This window comes from Coffea eugenioides, chromosome 7 (assembly GCF_003713205.1).
Source record: "Coffea eugenioides isolate CCC68of chromosome 7, Ceug_1.0, whole genome shotgun sequence".
NCBI lineage: Eukaryota > Viridiplantae > Streptophyta > Magnoliopsida > Gentianales > Rubiaceae > Coffea > Coffea eugenioides.
In genome coordinates, this window is record NC_040041.1 from 2,774,291 (window position 1) to 2,787,930 (window position 13,640).

Sequence of the window (13,640 nt, forward strand, 5' to 3'; positions counted from 1 at the left end):
GATGAGAAAGACAAACTGGACCGAAATGCCCCGTCATTATGTTGCATCTGTGTCTCAAAGGAGTGATTTTATGACGTTTTTAGGTACCTTGGCTTAATTTGGCAATCAACACGAATCAATATTTATTTATTTTTAGGAGATTGCGGCCTTGCTTTTGGTTGTTTTAGACTTTACAAAATTTAAATTATAAAAATTGATTGTAAAATAATTAAATTTAGTAAAAACTGCATTTTAGGTGATTATAGATTTTAACTTTTTTAATCATTAAAAAATTTATAATCAAAATGCAAAAGTAACAGAAAACATTAGAAAAATTGATTCAAAATTTATAATCAATTAAAATAAATTCAACTGAGAACAAGTCTACGGTACCATATATTTGTTCAAAAGTTACATTGATTGACTTTTTATTTTTTATTATAGTGGTTGTTATGTAATAAATTTGTTTACTCTTTCTTCGAGTAGGTGTTCCTTATTAATTGATACTTATAATTAGCATCATAATAGTTTTATCAACTCTCGTCTCTCTGACATCCAATCTTTTTTTTCCTTTTAAATAACGATTAATTTATATGAATTGGTCATTATTTGAAAATAGTTTTTTTTATTATGTTATAAATACAACCTCTATTTATTTATTTATCGTTCCAATGATTTTTTTATTTAATGTATGTCATATTACAAACATGCTATAGTGTTTTTAATAAATAATATTCCATCAAAAATATTTGGATACAAATTACGAAACGTTTTTAGTAGAATTGTTATAGATGTTCCTTGACAGAATTGTTATAAAGTAGTTCTTCAAACAAACACGTGTGACAAAGAAAATTTTGATCAATTGTAAATTTTCTTAATCCTGACATCATAAAAAGTTAAAAAAAAATTATTTACTTGCCAGTGTATATATAAATAATATATCACATTTTCTTGAACACCAAAATAGACAACAGCTACTATTACAACTATTTGCTTGTGTTTATACATAGATCGTTAGTTGATCTTCATTCACTTATTTAGAAAGAAATAATAAAACCTGGTCAAACCAAAAAATAAAAAGTTTGGGCAGTATAGTCATTTTGATTGTCAGGAGGTTACCTGATGCATCGTTCTAGGGCGGTAATACGCCTTGGCTGGAACCCAACAGGCGTCTCTGGTTTGTCCGAGACGAAGGAGAAGAAGCAGCAGCTGAGCTGACTAATGAGTAATGGCCATGACAAACCCATCAACAGCTTCTGCTAACTCTATGCGTCATTTATTAATCGCTGTAATCGGAGGTAATCATTTAATAGCAGCTCTAAATCAACATTTTGTTGCAAAAGTTTCTTCTAATCTCGAAGCATTATTGGTTTTTTCCTCTGGTTTTGAGTATTTGTAATAACTCATACTTTTGTCGTCCTTTTTGCCTTTTGGGTTTTGTTCAGCAGTGGTCTTTCATGCTCTGGAAGCTGTTTCAGTGGTTGTACCAAGTACCAATTGCTATGCCCTAGACAATTCCAGTCGCATTTATGATTTTGTATCCTGTTATATTAAATAAAGTTGCCCACTTTAAATCTTGTTATCTCTCATTATTAATTCCCATTAACGTATGATTACCTTAAGTAATTATTTGGAGTAATTACGTCATGAAGCTTTCCGTGCACTATTTGTTTTCTCTCAAGTGATGACTAGAGCAGCTGGATCGGATACCCTTTTCAGTATGATGGGAAGGTAATTTGTTCTAAGCTTTGCTCTGCTATATAATGCATATATAGGTCGTAATCTGAAGGGCTAGATATCTAATTGGTTCCAAATATATGCAGGAAGCTGACTTGGTCGTGAGATTTTGTAAAGATGTCGAGACTAGATCACAAGCGGTACTATTGAACTTATCTTATTTGTCTAACTATGAGAGCAATAATTAGACAGTTAATATTTCAGGGTCGATAATTGAATTGGACCCTTTTGTTTGCTATTCTATGTATGCTTATTTGCTTGCACATCTGATGCTGCAGAAATGGCTGAACTGAATTTGATTATTGTACTTGTGACTGTAAACCGGCAGGGATATGTGGATTTTGGCAGATTTGACAAGTTAAATCAGTTTGTTGCTGCTTCTGGAAATTTTAAGTTTGTTCAAGTAAGCTGTGATTGCTGACCCAGGTTCTTAACAGTTTATCTCTTAAGCTGGAATAGGTGACTGTTTGTTTGGTTCTAGTTCTCAAATCTCCTGTCTGAGGTCATAAATACAGTCCACACTTGCCTGAATAGCCCTTACGCTTGTTCGCTTAGTTGTGCTGCAATTGATCCATCTCATTTAACTCATTATGTATGATTACCAAGATAGGTAGATTAGCCTATCCAGTATGCCTTGCTGATGAAATCCTAGATGTGGAATTGGACTAACATAAGCAAATTTAAAGTTTTTTCTCACTGTATACAGTCATTATGTGTGCATAGCCTTTGTGGATAGTGAATGTGTTCTGATTTGCTTAGTTCTTCTGCACATTCAGCAATATTATAATGGCGACTTAACGAGCTGTGAGCAAAGTTTTGATAAATTGGGACGCACAGCACAGGTCAGATCCATTGATACAATTATTAGTTACTATGTGTTTTTGTAACTTTGATTGCATTCTTTAAAATTTCAGTTTTAATAGCATGCCAACTGCTCTTAAGGAACGTTTTAAAAGTTTGTTCTTGTAAATTTTTCAGGTCAGCATCATATGCGGAAGTTGCCCAAATGGGCAATGTAAAGGTACTGAAATTTTGCATGTTAAGAAAGTTAGCACATTCTTGACAGAGTCGTTCTATTTGGTTGTACTTTAGCATACATAAAATTTGCTAATGTTGTCAACATGAAGAGTCTTTTTGCCTTAAATGGGTTTCAGAAATGGTCTTACCACGATGCTATAAAGATATTCCCAGAAGACTACCTTTCTAGCATATTCATTTTACTTGTTACTACTCTATAAAGATTTCAGTACCTTCTGCGAACTATCATACATCATAACTTACACTACATAAATCAGCACTTAATGCACATGAGATATAAACTTCAGTGAATATCTTTGCCAGATTCAAGATAACCAATATTTGAGGATTTTTTTCTGTTTATTCGTTTTCCTTTTCTCCTAAGTTGATTCCTATGAAAGCTGGACCATGGTGTACTTCTAGACTATCATGTTATGGCTATGGATTTTGTTCATCTATTTTTGTTTTCTTCCCAAGGCTGCTAATTACTTGTTGCAGAATGGATGATAGCTTGTTTTAGTGATGTTTTTATTTTCTATTGTGTGCTGATGTGTAAATGCATTAAACCCTGCTGCAAAGAGAAAATGGAGAGATGCATAGTGTTAGCAGAATAATATGTTTGTGGATTGCAGCCCTTGAGTTTTATATTTAGAGTTTCCTGTGGTTCATAAATTTTCTAAAATTTATCTCAGGTGGGCTTGGATGCATATGTGATGTGACGTATGAGTCAAATTGCAGGTTTTTCTCATGATCTCCTGCTATTTAGCTTTTCCATTTTTTGGCTTTACATGCATTATACATAGCTGTTTCTGTTAAGGCAGTGCTCTTGTTGAACTTGCCATTCCATGTGAGAAACCGGGAGCACGAGTATTTGAAGGCTATACAGTTGGTTTTCATCCACGTTCATGGGAGATTGTAAGAAGTTTCTCTTATTCTCAGTGACAAGTGAATAATATTTCATCTTTGAGTAATTGATGTATGGAATCCTTAGGTGTACAATGGCATGACTCAATTAGGTTTTGAAAAGGCTCACAGCGAATTCAGGTACTGATTTTTCAGCTATTGCCATTTGCTATCTCTTTTTTCATTATTCTGCAGTCTGCAGTGATCGTAAAGGAAATAAGTCCAGAAAGTATAAAATTTTTAACTTGGTCATATGTTTCCTTTGCAAATCTGGATCTATCATACTTCAACTTCTTCTTGCCACACTGGTGGTTGTTTTACATGAAGTTAGGTATCTATTGTTAGCTAAATTTAATCTCCTTCCTTATCAGACTTATGTTGTGAAAAATAGATGATTGTATAGGGGTACAATGTCTATCTACGGATTTGTATGGATAGAGTATTTTGCCAAATAATTATTTGGAATAATTACTGTAGCACTTTTTGTGATATGATGTATGTAAAATAAAAAGGTGGTTGGGAATATAAAAAGGTAGATTGGGAAATGTGTTTATGATACAAGCGAAAAATTTTTTTGGAAAAATTTGTTAGCCATCTATTAGCATGTTATTGGGGTATAAATGAGGTGATTGGTGTGGTTTATACATGTTGTAGGGATGTTTGGGTAGAGACATCACTTTTGGTGATTAATCTTACATAGTGCTGCTCTTTGAGGATTAATTCATAGTATGGGCTTCAATGACTTCTGTATCTCAATGAGAAACAAGAAAGAGCATTGAAGGCTATATTATCATGCATAGAATTGATTTCTAAGGACAACCTTGTTGGGTGGCTGTTACTGGCTAAATATTGGATACTTGAGATATAAAGAGTTAAGCTACCCTTGTGGCATTGTTCTTTTCTTTCAACTTTAGGAAAGTAGAGAATTTGGCTTTGACAAGATTCCGAATTAATGTCTTGGCCACTGTGAAGTGCTCCACATTATGACCAACTTTCTTACCAATCTAAGAAATGTAACTAGATCAAGTGCTTACATCAATCACTCCATTGTTTTCCTTATTTTATTGCAGCTTGAGCACAGAACAAACTCATGTAGCCCTTTACATGACAGCAGTTGCTTCTCAATCTCATTTAGTGCAAAAACCAACAATTAAGGTGATTAAATTTATGTTGATGTACGTGGATGTGTTTCAACAGAGTGGTTTTGAAATTTGGTATGATTTCCAATCTTCTAGGTTTTCCCGGAGCAAGGTTTGGAAATTAAGCTTTCAGGTTCAGGAGCAACTGGTGGTGCACCAACAACACTATCACCCACCATTTTAACCATAGATTGGACATGTATACATTATAATAGGATCTTTTATTTCCATTAAGTCAAGCAGAGATTCATGCACAGTATCTGCATAACAATTTGAGCTCTACTCTTGTTCCTCTAAACTTCTACTTTGCATCTTTCAGGCACAGAGGCTCGTGATGTGCCATATGAAGTTGAAGTCACCATCCCAATAGAGAATTACGATCCTATTCTGTTTACTCTAGCAAAAACCTGTGGTATATATCATGGGGACATCATACATGCATGTTTATGACCATAGCTCAGACGATTTGAGTATAGACATGTACCAATACATAACCATGCATTTTTCATGTTTATGCAATTGATATATGACCATATGGCACATGCTTGTGTATGTTCTTTTTCTTGCATTTCTTATTGAACTGTTTGCAATTACAACTTAATCTGTTTCCTTTCCCTCTTCAGCTATTTAGTTTCATTTCTGAATATTTTGTTTCTCGATTATAAAGTATATTCCATATTCCAGTACTTGCAAGTCAAACTCTTTGTTTAATTTCAAAATGATAATTGTATTGCTGGTTTATGTTTTCCGGAGTAGTACTTTCGTATGCAGTAGCTATAACACCTGATCACAACTGTTCAATATTGCAGAATATGGGCAAAGTGAAGGTGGGGATGCTACCAGTGGATGGGCTATATTCGGGATACTGTCGTGCATGTATGCTTAGCTACCTTTTTAGTGCTTGTTATTTGATTCTAAAAGTCTGACTGAGGCAAATACTACTGAAATTTATTTTACTTTTTCCATTTTGGTGCCTTTTCCCAGAGTTTTGTGTTCTATACTGTAATTTTACTTTCAAATATGCATTACTTAGTGATTTTTTTTTTTTATATTTTGTTGAAGGGTATATAAATGGGAATAGATCCTTTTTTGCATAACCCTGCTGTTCTCTTCCAATTGATATTTGAATATGTCGGGTTGATGCAGATTCATTGTTCTCTCAACATTGTTCTGTGTCGGAGGGTTTGTCTATAAGACACGAGTAGAAAACCAGGTATCTTAGGGAAAAAGTTCTTTTTCTTTCGGATCTGTGTCTGTGGATTTGATACATTCTTTATACTTATTTACTTAATATGCATCATGTGTAGCATGGACTTGATGCTTTGCCCGGAATGACAATTTTAGCTGCATGTTTGGAAACCGTAAGTCTTACTTAACATCTTTCAATAACTACTCTTGGATTCGTTTGTTGATCAAGCTGTTCTGTCCATAGTCCAAAATTTCATACTTCCCTCCCCTTATATTCAAATTGCAAAGGTCAAATACCAGTACACCCACAGGCAACTCTGTTTTTTTGTAAATGTCACAGGTCAGCGGAGCAGGGCATTCCAATATACGACCAGCAGATGTTAATGATCCCTTCATAAGTCAGGCTTCATGGGAAAACCATCCTGCTCGTCCTCAAGGAACAACGAGAAGTAGAGACAATAGATATGGGACAATTTAAACTCGCACACTTCAGCTTTTTGGTTCAAGTGAAGAATTTTGCATACTGGTTTACAGGGAAAGTTTTTGCCTTTTCGGAGAAATTCATGCTGCATTCCAAAAATACCGGGTCTTCCTCCTAGGTCACAAGCTCAAGAAAGAGAGACTAGGATTTTGATCCCTTCTCCGACGGTCAAACTTCAATATGAAGGATAAGTTACTATTGGCCGGCATTTTCCACTTTCTTTGTCTGAGGGTGATGATTCATTATTGATTTGGGATGATAACAGCGTGTTACGTCTTAACTAAGCCATGCTACAAACGCCAAAATAGAGGATTAGCCATCTCTTTTTCGTCTCCCTGTGTCTCTTTTTTATACTACTACTAAATGTAATGTAATGAGTGTGTTTGGATTTAATTGGTATGTCAGACAAATTAGACCGGCACTTCTCCTACCCCACCCATATTCACATCCTTTACTGGATCGTTAACCTAATATTCTGATCTCCTGTTTAGGTCAGCTTCCTCTGCTCCTCCATTCTTGATTCTCGAGGAGCCCAGCAGCAAAGGAACATTTCCAATATATTGAGTGTGTAATCAATTAATGACACTTTTACGCGTCCAAATCGATGGTAAAGTGTATGCATGAACCCACCATGGTAAAGATTGCCCGCAAACGTACAACACAAGGATGGGCATAGATTCCCAGCTATACCTTTACTTTATGCCATTGAATTTGAATCCTGCCGCACCAAATAATGAAATCAAACACGCAATTTCAAGGGAAGAAGTGCACTGTTTTCAGCTGTTCCGACATTAAAATTTAGTCTCCGTTTTCCTTGCCAAGCTCCATGTGCCTGTACAAAGATAAATTTGCAATCTCTTTCTTTGGTCAAAGCAAGTTAAAAACAGGTTTATGCAATGTTATTCCAGCTCATTTTAGCAGTTTGGCCAGTCAAGAATAATTAATGAACACCGACACAATCTGTTAGGGGAACCATCCAATGATTTTTTGAAATGATCCATCATATTTCGTCAACAGAGCAGGTACTTCTACTCCCACTCCTCCGTTTTTCTCAATGCCTGCTGTTTGGCATCTTCTCACGTTTGTAGTAGCTTCAAACCGGGAGCAAAAACAATGCGGTTGACCGAATCAACTCTCAAATATTTAACCACTCCTGCAATTCTCCAAAACATTTTCTTGCCAACGAAATTCCAATGATTCTGCCCTTAATTTGAGGATTACTTCATTCTTCTATGCTCCTGTCCGCCTAAGAGAATCAAGAAAAATACATCAATCATCGTTTTTTCAAATATTTCAACATATACCTTTTTAAGCCCATAGCTAACGATGAACTAAATTCCTATCCTATCACTTTCAGCCAGAAAATCACTTCCTGGATGAACATTTGTTTACAATTCAATAATTTTAACCTTTAGTTGCAATTATTGATGCATGATTGCAAGACAAATATTCTACTGGAGACGTAAAAAAAAAGTCAGATTGATTGGACCACACAAACACACATAACGGATAGGAATGACTTTTAGGGTGGTCAGGTAGCACGCAGGCTAGAGGGCCGATATCAGCAATCTGTACTGCAATGGCAGTGAAACTGGAAATCTGATGCGGTAAAGCTGTCCGACAAAGTCTACATCAATTAATTTCCATGTGTTAAAATTAGAAAGTAAATTATTCGTGCTATTCCAAAAGATTGCTTTCACTAAACCATCACATGAACGAGTACCAATCCTAACTAAAATTCCACCAACTCCATGATTCTGTCTCCAAATTTCGTTTCTTCTTTTTTCTTCTCTTTTCTTTTGAAGTTTGTTCTATAAATAACCATATCATCCATCACAAACCTTGACATAAAACGAACTCTCTATACAATCTAAGCGTCCTTGTAGAAGTCTTCAACCTTTGGTCTCCAAGTGTAACAACAGAGAGTTAACGAAATGACTCAGTCCATGAGCTTTCTGATTATTGCAGCTATGCTAGCTTTTGCACCGCTTTGCTTGTGTGGTAAGACAAGCGGAGGCTACCTGTATCCTCAGTTCTATGACCGGACTTGCCCAAAAGCTAAAGAAATTGTGTATTCCATCGTTGCGAAGGCCGTTGCCAAAGAAGCCCGTATGGCTGCTTCATTGATTAGGCTCCATTTCCATGACTGTTTTGTCAAGGTTTGTGCATGCAAACTCGTTTACTTGTCTTCAGCAGCACACCTACTTATCGCTTATTCAGTGATTAATACACTTGACTAACCAATTCTTCTTTCTGTTTTTGCTCTCCCCTTTATAATAAGGGATGTGATGCATCACTACTCCTCGATAGCATTGGGGCTATAATCAGCGAGAAGATGTCGAATCCAAACAGGAATTCAGCCCGTGGATTCGAAGTCATTGATGAAATTAAGTCTGCATTGGAGAAGGAATGTCCTCATACTGTCTCTTGTGCTGATATCCTGGCTCTTGCTGCTAGAGATTCCACTGTTTTGGTAAGTATCAAGTTCTTACTAGCAAATGAAGTTATAATTACTGCATCACTTTCAGGAGAGCTGATGGTAAATGCATTTTGCAGTCTGGTGGACCAAGCTGGGAGGTACCATTGGGAAGAAGAGACTCCAGAGGTGCCAGTTTGAGCGGATCCAACAACAACATTCCTGCCCCAAATAACACATTTCAGACTATTCTTACCAAGTTTAAGCTTCAAGGGCTTGACATTGTTGATCTTGTAGCATTATCTGGTAATATACCAAGCTAGTACGGTACACACAAACAATAATATAAACTTCACTTGAAAGCCGCTAGATGCCACTAGATAATGATCATAATAAGTTAAACTCCCACTTAATTATCCCTTTCCGTTTGAAAATTTCAAAAAGGGAGCCCAAAAAAAAGTATGGGGGCTTTCATATATGAAGTACTCTGATTGTCCTGCAGGAAGCCACACGATCGGGAAATCAAGATGTACCAGCTTCAGGCAAAGGCTTTACAATCAATCAGGAAATGGGCAGCCTGATTTCACCTTAAATCAGGCATACGCGAACCAATTGCGGACCAGGTGCCCAAGATCGGGTGGTGACCAAAACCTGTTTGTCTTGGACTTTGTCACCCCAACAAAATTCGATAACAGCTACTTCAAGAACTTGTTGGCTTCAAAGGGCCTATTAAATTCTGACCAGGTTCTTGTGACCAAGAGTGCTGTATCACTACAGTTGGTGAAACAATACGCCCAGAATAACCAACTCTTCTTTGAGCAATTCCCCAAGTCCATGCTCAAGATGGCAAACATTTCACCTTTGACAGGTTCCAAGGGTGAGATCCGTAAGAACTGCAGGACGGTCAACTCTTAGTCTTAAGACCACGTAGTCATGGCTGCCAAAAAACGGCATGTCCCAATCTTTCTGTCACTCAAGCAGTCAGCACCCGCATGATTCTCCTCTCAGCGGCCGGGAACACCTCAGCACGGGATCATCCTATCCGCTCTCATCTTCCGCTACTTATTTATTTCAGCTTGTATTAATTTTCATGGAGCTTTGGCCGCAATTTGTTGTTGTCCTGAATGAATTTCAATGCTTTTTCCTCTTTTGTATTTCAATTTTCCAAGTTTTCGTTTCTTCGGGTACTTGACAATTATCATCTCAACTTGGGCACTTTGAACTTACCCGTGGCGGATAATCAAAACTTGAACTCAGGATTCACATGTTAGAACTTTGCCTAATGCCTCCAAGGGCAAATACGAGCCCAGGGACTTTTTTTTTTTTGGTCGAAACGTACTCTTCATCTTGGATAATGCCTAATGCATGGGCACCAAGATACTTCTATCCATATTGTCATTTCTTGTGCAAAAGAAAGAGCACTTTAAGAACACAGAGCTAAGGGAATGGATGTCCTCCATTAATGCCACACATCGAACTTCAGGGCAGTTTCTTTGCTGGAGGGCTTTGATTAAAGCTTTGTTGCTTATCCCTACTTTAACTTTCCTCCAGTTTTTTCCGATTGCCTTCATTAGGACCAGTCTAACTGCTTCTGCATCATCTTGCATCGAACTCTTGGATGTTCTTTCTAGTTATCTAGTTATTGTACGAAAATTTGATGTAACCGTGACAAAATAGAGTTATGTAGCCTTCGAGATTGGAAGACTATAGATTAATTTGGATTCTAATGCAACCATATACTATTTCCAGCGAAGATAATGTGGAACAAAACATCGACAGATAAGTAGGGAAGTCGAGGAAAACCAAACCTTGGCATCTGCTATATATATATAATCCAACTAGGAAGGCAATATTAGACACGCACAAAAACCAAAATGCTGCAATTTGGTGGAGAGCGCCTGGATAACAGGTCAAAAGACCCTGGTTTCACATTGCTACTAGCAGTAAGATGAAATGAGAAAATTCGACTTTTCCAACAGTAAAAGAAAAACTTCACCATCAAAGACCAAGGTCAGAAACTTTAATCAGCAAACTTGATTTAAACATCCCATAGGAGTATCTACCAGTAGATTTTAACAAATTGACTTCAGCAATTCGTTAATTTCTAACTAGTCTAGAGCTAGAAATGCTGCATGGAGCTCAACATGGTAAAAAGTTAAAAGTCTATCTACAGCAAAGGTGTCATTAAACTTTTTTTACAAATCAAGTTCAATAATAGTTTAAACAGCCTAGTAACGAGCAAAGCTGAACTACAGGAGTCCATGCACAAGAGACTTTCGGCAGAATCCACTTGCTTTCTCCTTCAGATCCACAACCTTTTTATCGATCTCCTCAGCCTTGTTCTTCATTGCTTCCAGCTCAACTTTTTCCGAAAAGATCTTCTTTTGTAAGACACCCAGCTCTTCCTCCTTTCTTGCAATCAACTCAAAGTTTCTAGTCCTTTCTTTCTTCAGGCTAAAATAGTCCCCAAGTATATGTTTAGCATAAGAAATTTCATCTATCTTCTGATGGAGCCACTTGACATCCAGCTTCATGCACTCAAGATCATGAATTAGACGAAGCAAGGTATTGAGCTCAAAAGATGAAATATCAAGAATTCCAGAGTTTTCGAGCTTTTGGTAGATACCACAGACCATTTCAAGGAAGATTCTACGGGTTTTTGGAGACTCCAGAATGGTGTTTTTAGCAATGTCACCATATTTTGCAAAGATAGCCCTAAGTAGGGGTGCGACTTCTTGGTTCACTCTATACTGATGTACTGTCACCAAAGCAGGATCAATTGCTGACTCGACCTCCTCATCATCATGAAAATCATCATTGGACATATGAGCCATCTCAGAAAGGTTAAAACTTGGACATCTGCTTAACTGGCTATTTTTTTTAGTATGGCTGCTTGTTGCAATCTTCTCTGGTACTTCATGGATAGCATTTGATCCCAAATTGGCACCAGTCATGTGCAAATTTTTTTCAGTTGAGTTCCGCTCATTAATGAGCGGAACAAGTGGAAGGAAATTTTCAGGTCTTTCAGTTTGCCAAAGGAGATTTGCAGTAAACTTTTCCACATCTAGCCTGTCCCCGCTGCTGATTGGAGCAGACCATTCTTTGGTTGAAGCAGAACTTCCAGCATTTTTCATGCTTTTACCAATTTCAGCACTGGTACTTGAGTGACTTAATGAGGTAGCTGGAAAAGTAGAGACCTGTACACCATAACACCATCATAAGGTCTGATTACTGAATGCTTCCAGATTTACATATGAAATGAAATCAATGAGGCAATCAAGTGAATAAATCAATTGTTATTAGAATCTTAACAATTTACAGAAGTTACGAGGACAGACAAGGCTGAAGGCCTAATTTCGCGTTACCTGAATTTGATGAGGGAGTTCTGAACTGCATTTTTCTAAAGGTTTTACGTCTCCACCAGCTGGATACAATGTATTGTTTGCCTCTAGCAAAACCCTCTTTGCTGTGACATAAGATTGCTTGGGAGTTCCAATTTGGTGTCGAAGTGGAAAAGTGAGAGAAGCCGTGGAACTAGGACATTCATGAGGGACTGCAGATGAACCTCGAGTTGGATACCTATGCTTTGCAGGCAGAATCACTGTGTCCTATATAGACATATCAACAAATTTAAAGCTCTTATATAAATAGCCAAGACAAGGAACTGAACAAGTTTGTCTATAGTAATACAAAACCTTTAAAATATAATTCATATACTAACGCTTTGCAGGGAAAATTGCTGTGTCCTGTATAGACACGTCAAGCTAAAGCTCTTAAGCCAAGACAAGAAACTGCACAACCTTGTCTATAGTAATACAGAAGCTTCAGTATCTATTTTATATACTCAGGTTCAATGAAAAAAATATCCTTTTTTTTCTTTTTTTTTTGGGTTTTTTTTTTGGGGGGGTGGGGGGTGCAATCAAGTCTAAAGCTTTTAAACACATAGCCAACTTAGGATTACAGTGGAAAGGGGATAATAGCTTTCTGAATATGCTTAGCAACCTACAACTAATAGTCTTAGGGATGTTAAATAGTCACACTGCAAGGGAATAATAGCATCATCTGCTTCTTTTAGTCTGTATCTTTTTGTGTAAAAAAAAAAAAGAAGAGTAAAGCAACATACTTGATCCTCTTTATCAGGTATGAAAAGATAAAATTCCAGAAATACTATGACATTGCAACACTAAAGCAAGAAATCCTGTGCAAAACCATTAAGATTGAAGCGCAATGTTGCAGCGGAACTATTTATCACTGGTTAAAACTATTGAAGTTCCACGAAAGTTGAAATCTTTGCAGAATATAGAAACCAAAAATAGAAGTTATTTCTCCACGAAATTCAAGATGAAGGCCCAAATGGTCTGATTCGTACTACTAAAAGGTTCAATGAATAACTATCAAAGGGGCAATGCAAAGCCTCGTAATCAAAGAGATTACACGATCATAACAAACCCCAGAAAGCCATTGCTTGAATGGAAAAGCAAGAACACCAGCAAATTATGCTGTTAAAAAAAAATTAAGAAAAGCAGTAGATAGAGAATGTGGATTTTGAAACAACCTGATGAGGAGGAAATGAAGGTAGGAAGGGGTCATCCAGTTGCATTTGGTGTAGTCCACCACCACCACCACCAGCAGCAGCCTGAAGGCTCTCTTGAATTAATACTTCTTTTCGTTTTCTTCCTCTCTTAACAGGGCCAGCCATTCCTAATTTCTCTATGCCTTCAGGGCCTCTCTCAAAGCTTTCAAGTTCGACGGAAAAAATCTAAAAGAGAAAATACAGCAA

At 36.9% G+C, this 13,640-nt stretch overlaps 3 protein-coding genes across 5 annotated transcripts; 2 read left to right on the forward strand and 1 right to left on the reverse strand.

Annotated features, from left to right (window-relative positions):
* The first annotated feature begins 1,099 nt into the window (after positions 1 to 1,099).
* LOC113778648 lies at positions 1,100 to 6,874 on the forward strand. Of its 3 annotated transcripts, none has more exons than XM_027324120.1 (17): positions 1,100 to 1,277; positions 1,425 to 1,516; positions 1,672 to 1,710; positions 1,803 to 1,856; positions 2,045 to 2,119; positions 2,493 to 2,558; positions 2,695 to 2,737; positions 3,426 to 3,471; positions 3,555 to 3,648; positions 3,725 to 3,777; positions 4,707 to 4,791; positions 4,872 to 4,974; positions 5,095 to 5,187; positions 5,585 to 5,651; positions 5,922 to 5,988; positions 6,083 to 6,136; positions 6,304 to 6,874. In XM_027324120.1, the coding sequence occupies exons 1-17, from the start codon at positions 1,208 to 1,210 to the stop codon at positions 6,439 to 6,441; spliced, it is 1,239 nt and encodes a 412-aa protein (XP_027179921.1). In that variant the 5' UTR covers positions 1,100 to 1,207; the 3' UTR covers positions 6,442 to 6,874. The 3 variants fall into 3 exon arrangements, with proteins under 3 accessions (XP_027179921.1, XP_027179922.1, XP_027179923.1); XM_027324121.1 differs by having other exon boundaries at positions 1,428 to 1,516; XM_027324122.1 differs by lacking the exons at positions 1,100 to 1,277; positions 1,425 to 1,516; positions 1,672 to 1,710 and having other exon boundaries at positions 1,808 to 1,856; positions 1,995 to 2,119.
* Positions 6,875 to 8,207: 1,333 nt separating this feature from the next.
* Positions 8,208 to 10,012, forward strand: LOC113778314 (peroxidase 72-like). Its single transcript, XM_027323677.1, has 4 exons — positions 8,208 to 8,603; positions 8,726 to 8,917; positions 9,001 to 9,166; positions 9,363 to 10,012. The coding sequence occupies exons 1-4, from the start codon at positions 8,379 to 8,381 to the stop codon at positions 9,773 to 9,775; spliced, it is 996 nt and encodes a 331-aa protein (XP_027179478.1). The 5' UTR covers positions 8,208 to 8,378; the 3' UTR covers positions 9,776 to 10,012.
* Positions 10,013 to 10,874: 862 nt separating this feature from the next.
* LOC113778753 lies at positions 10,875 to 13,602 on the reverse strand. The gene is made up of 3 exons (XM_027324246.1): positions 13,416 to 13,602; positions 12,226 to 12,468; positions 10,875 to 12,057 (listed from the first exon to the last, which is right to left on the reverse strand). The coding sequence occupies exons 1-3, from the start codon at positions 13,557 to 13,559 to the stop codon at positions 11,110 to 11,112; spliced, it is 1,335 nt and encodes a 444-aa protein (XP_027180047.1). The 5' UTR covers positions 13,560 to 13,602; the 3' UTR covers positions 10,875 to 11,109.
* Between the last annotated feature and the right edge of the window lie 38 nt (positions 13,603 to 13,640).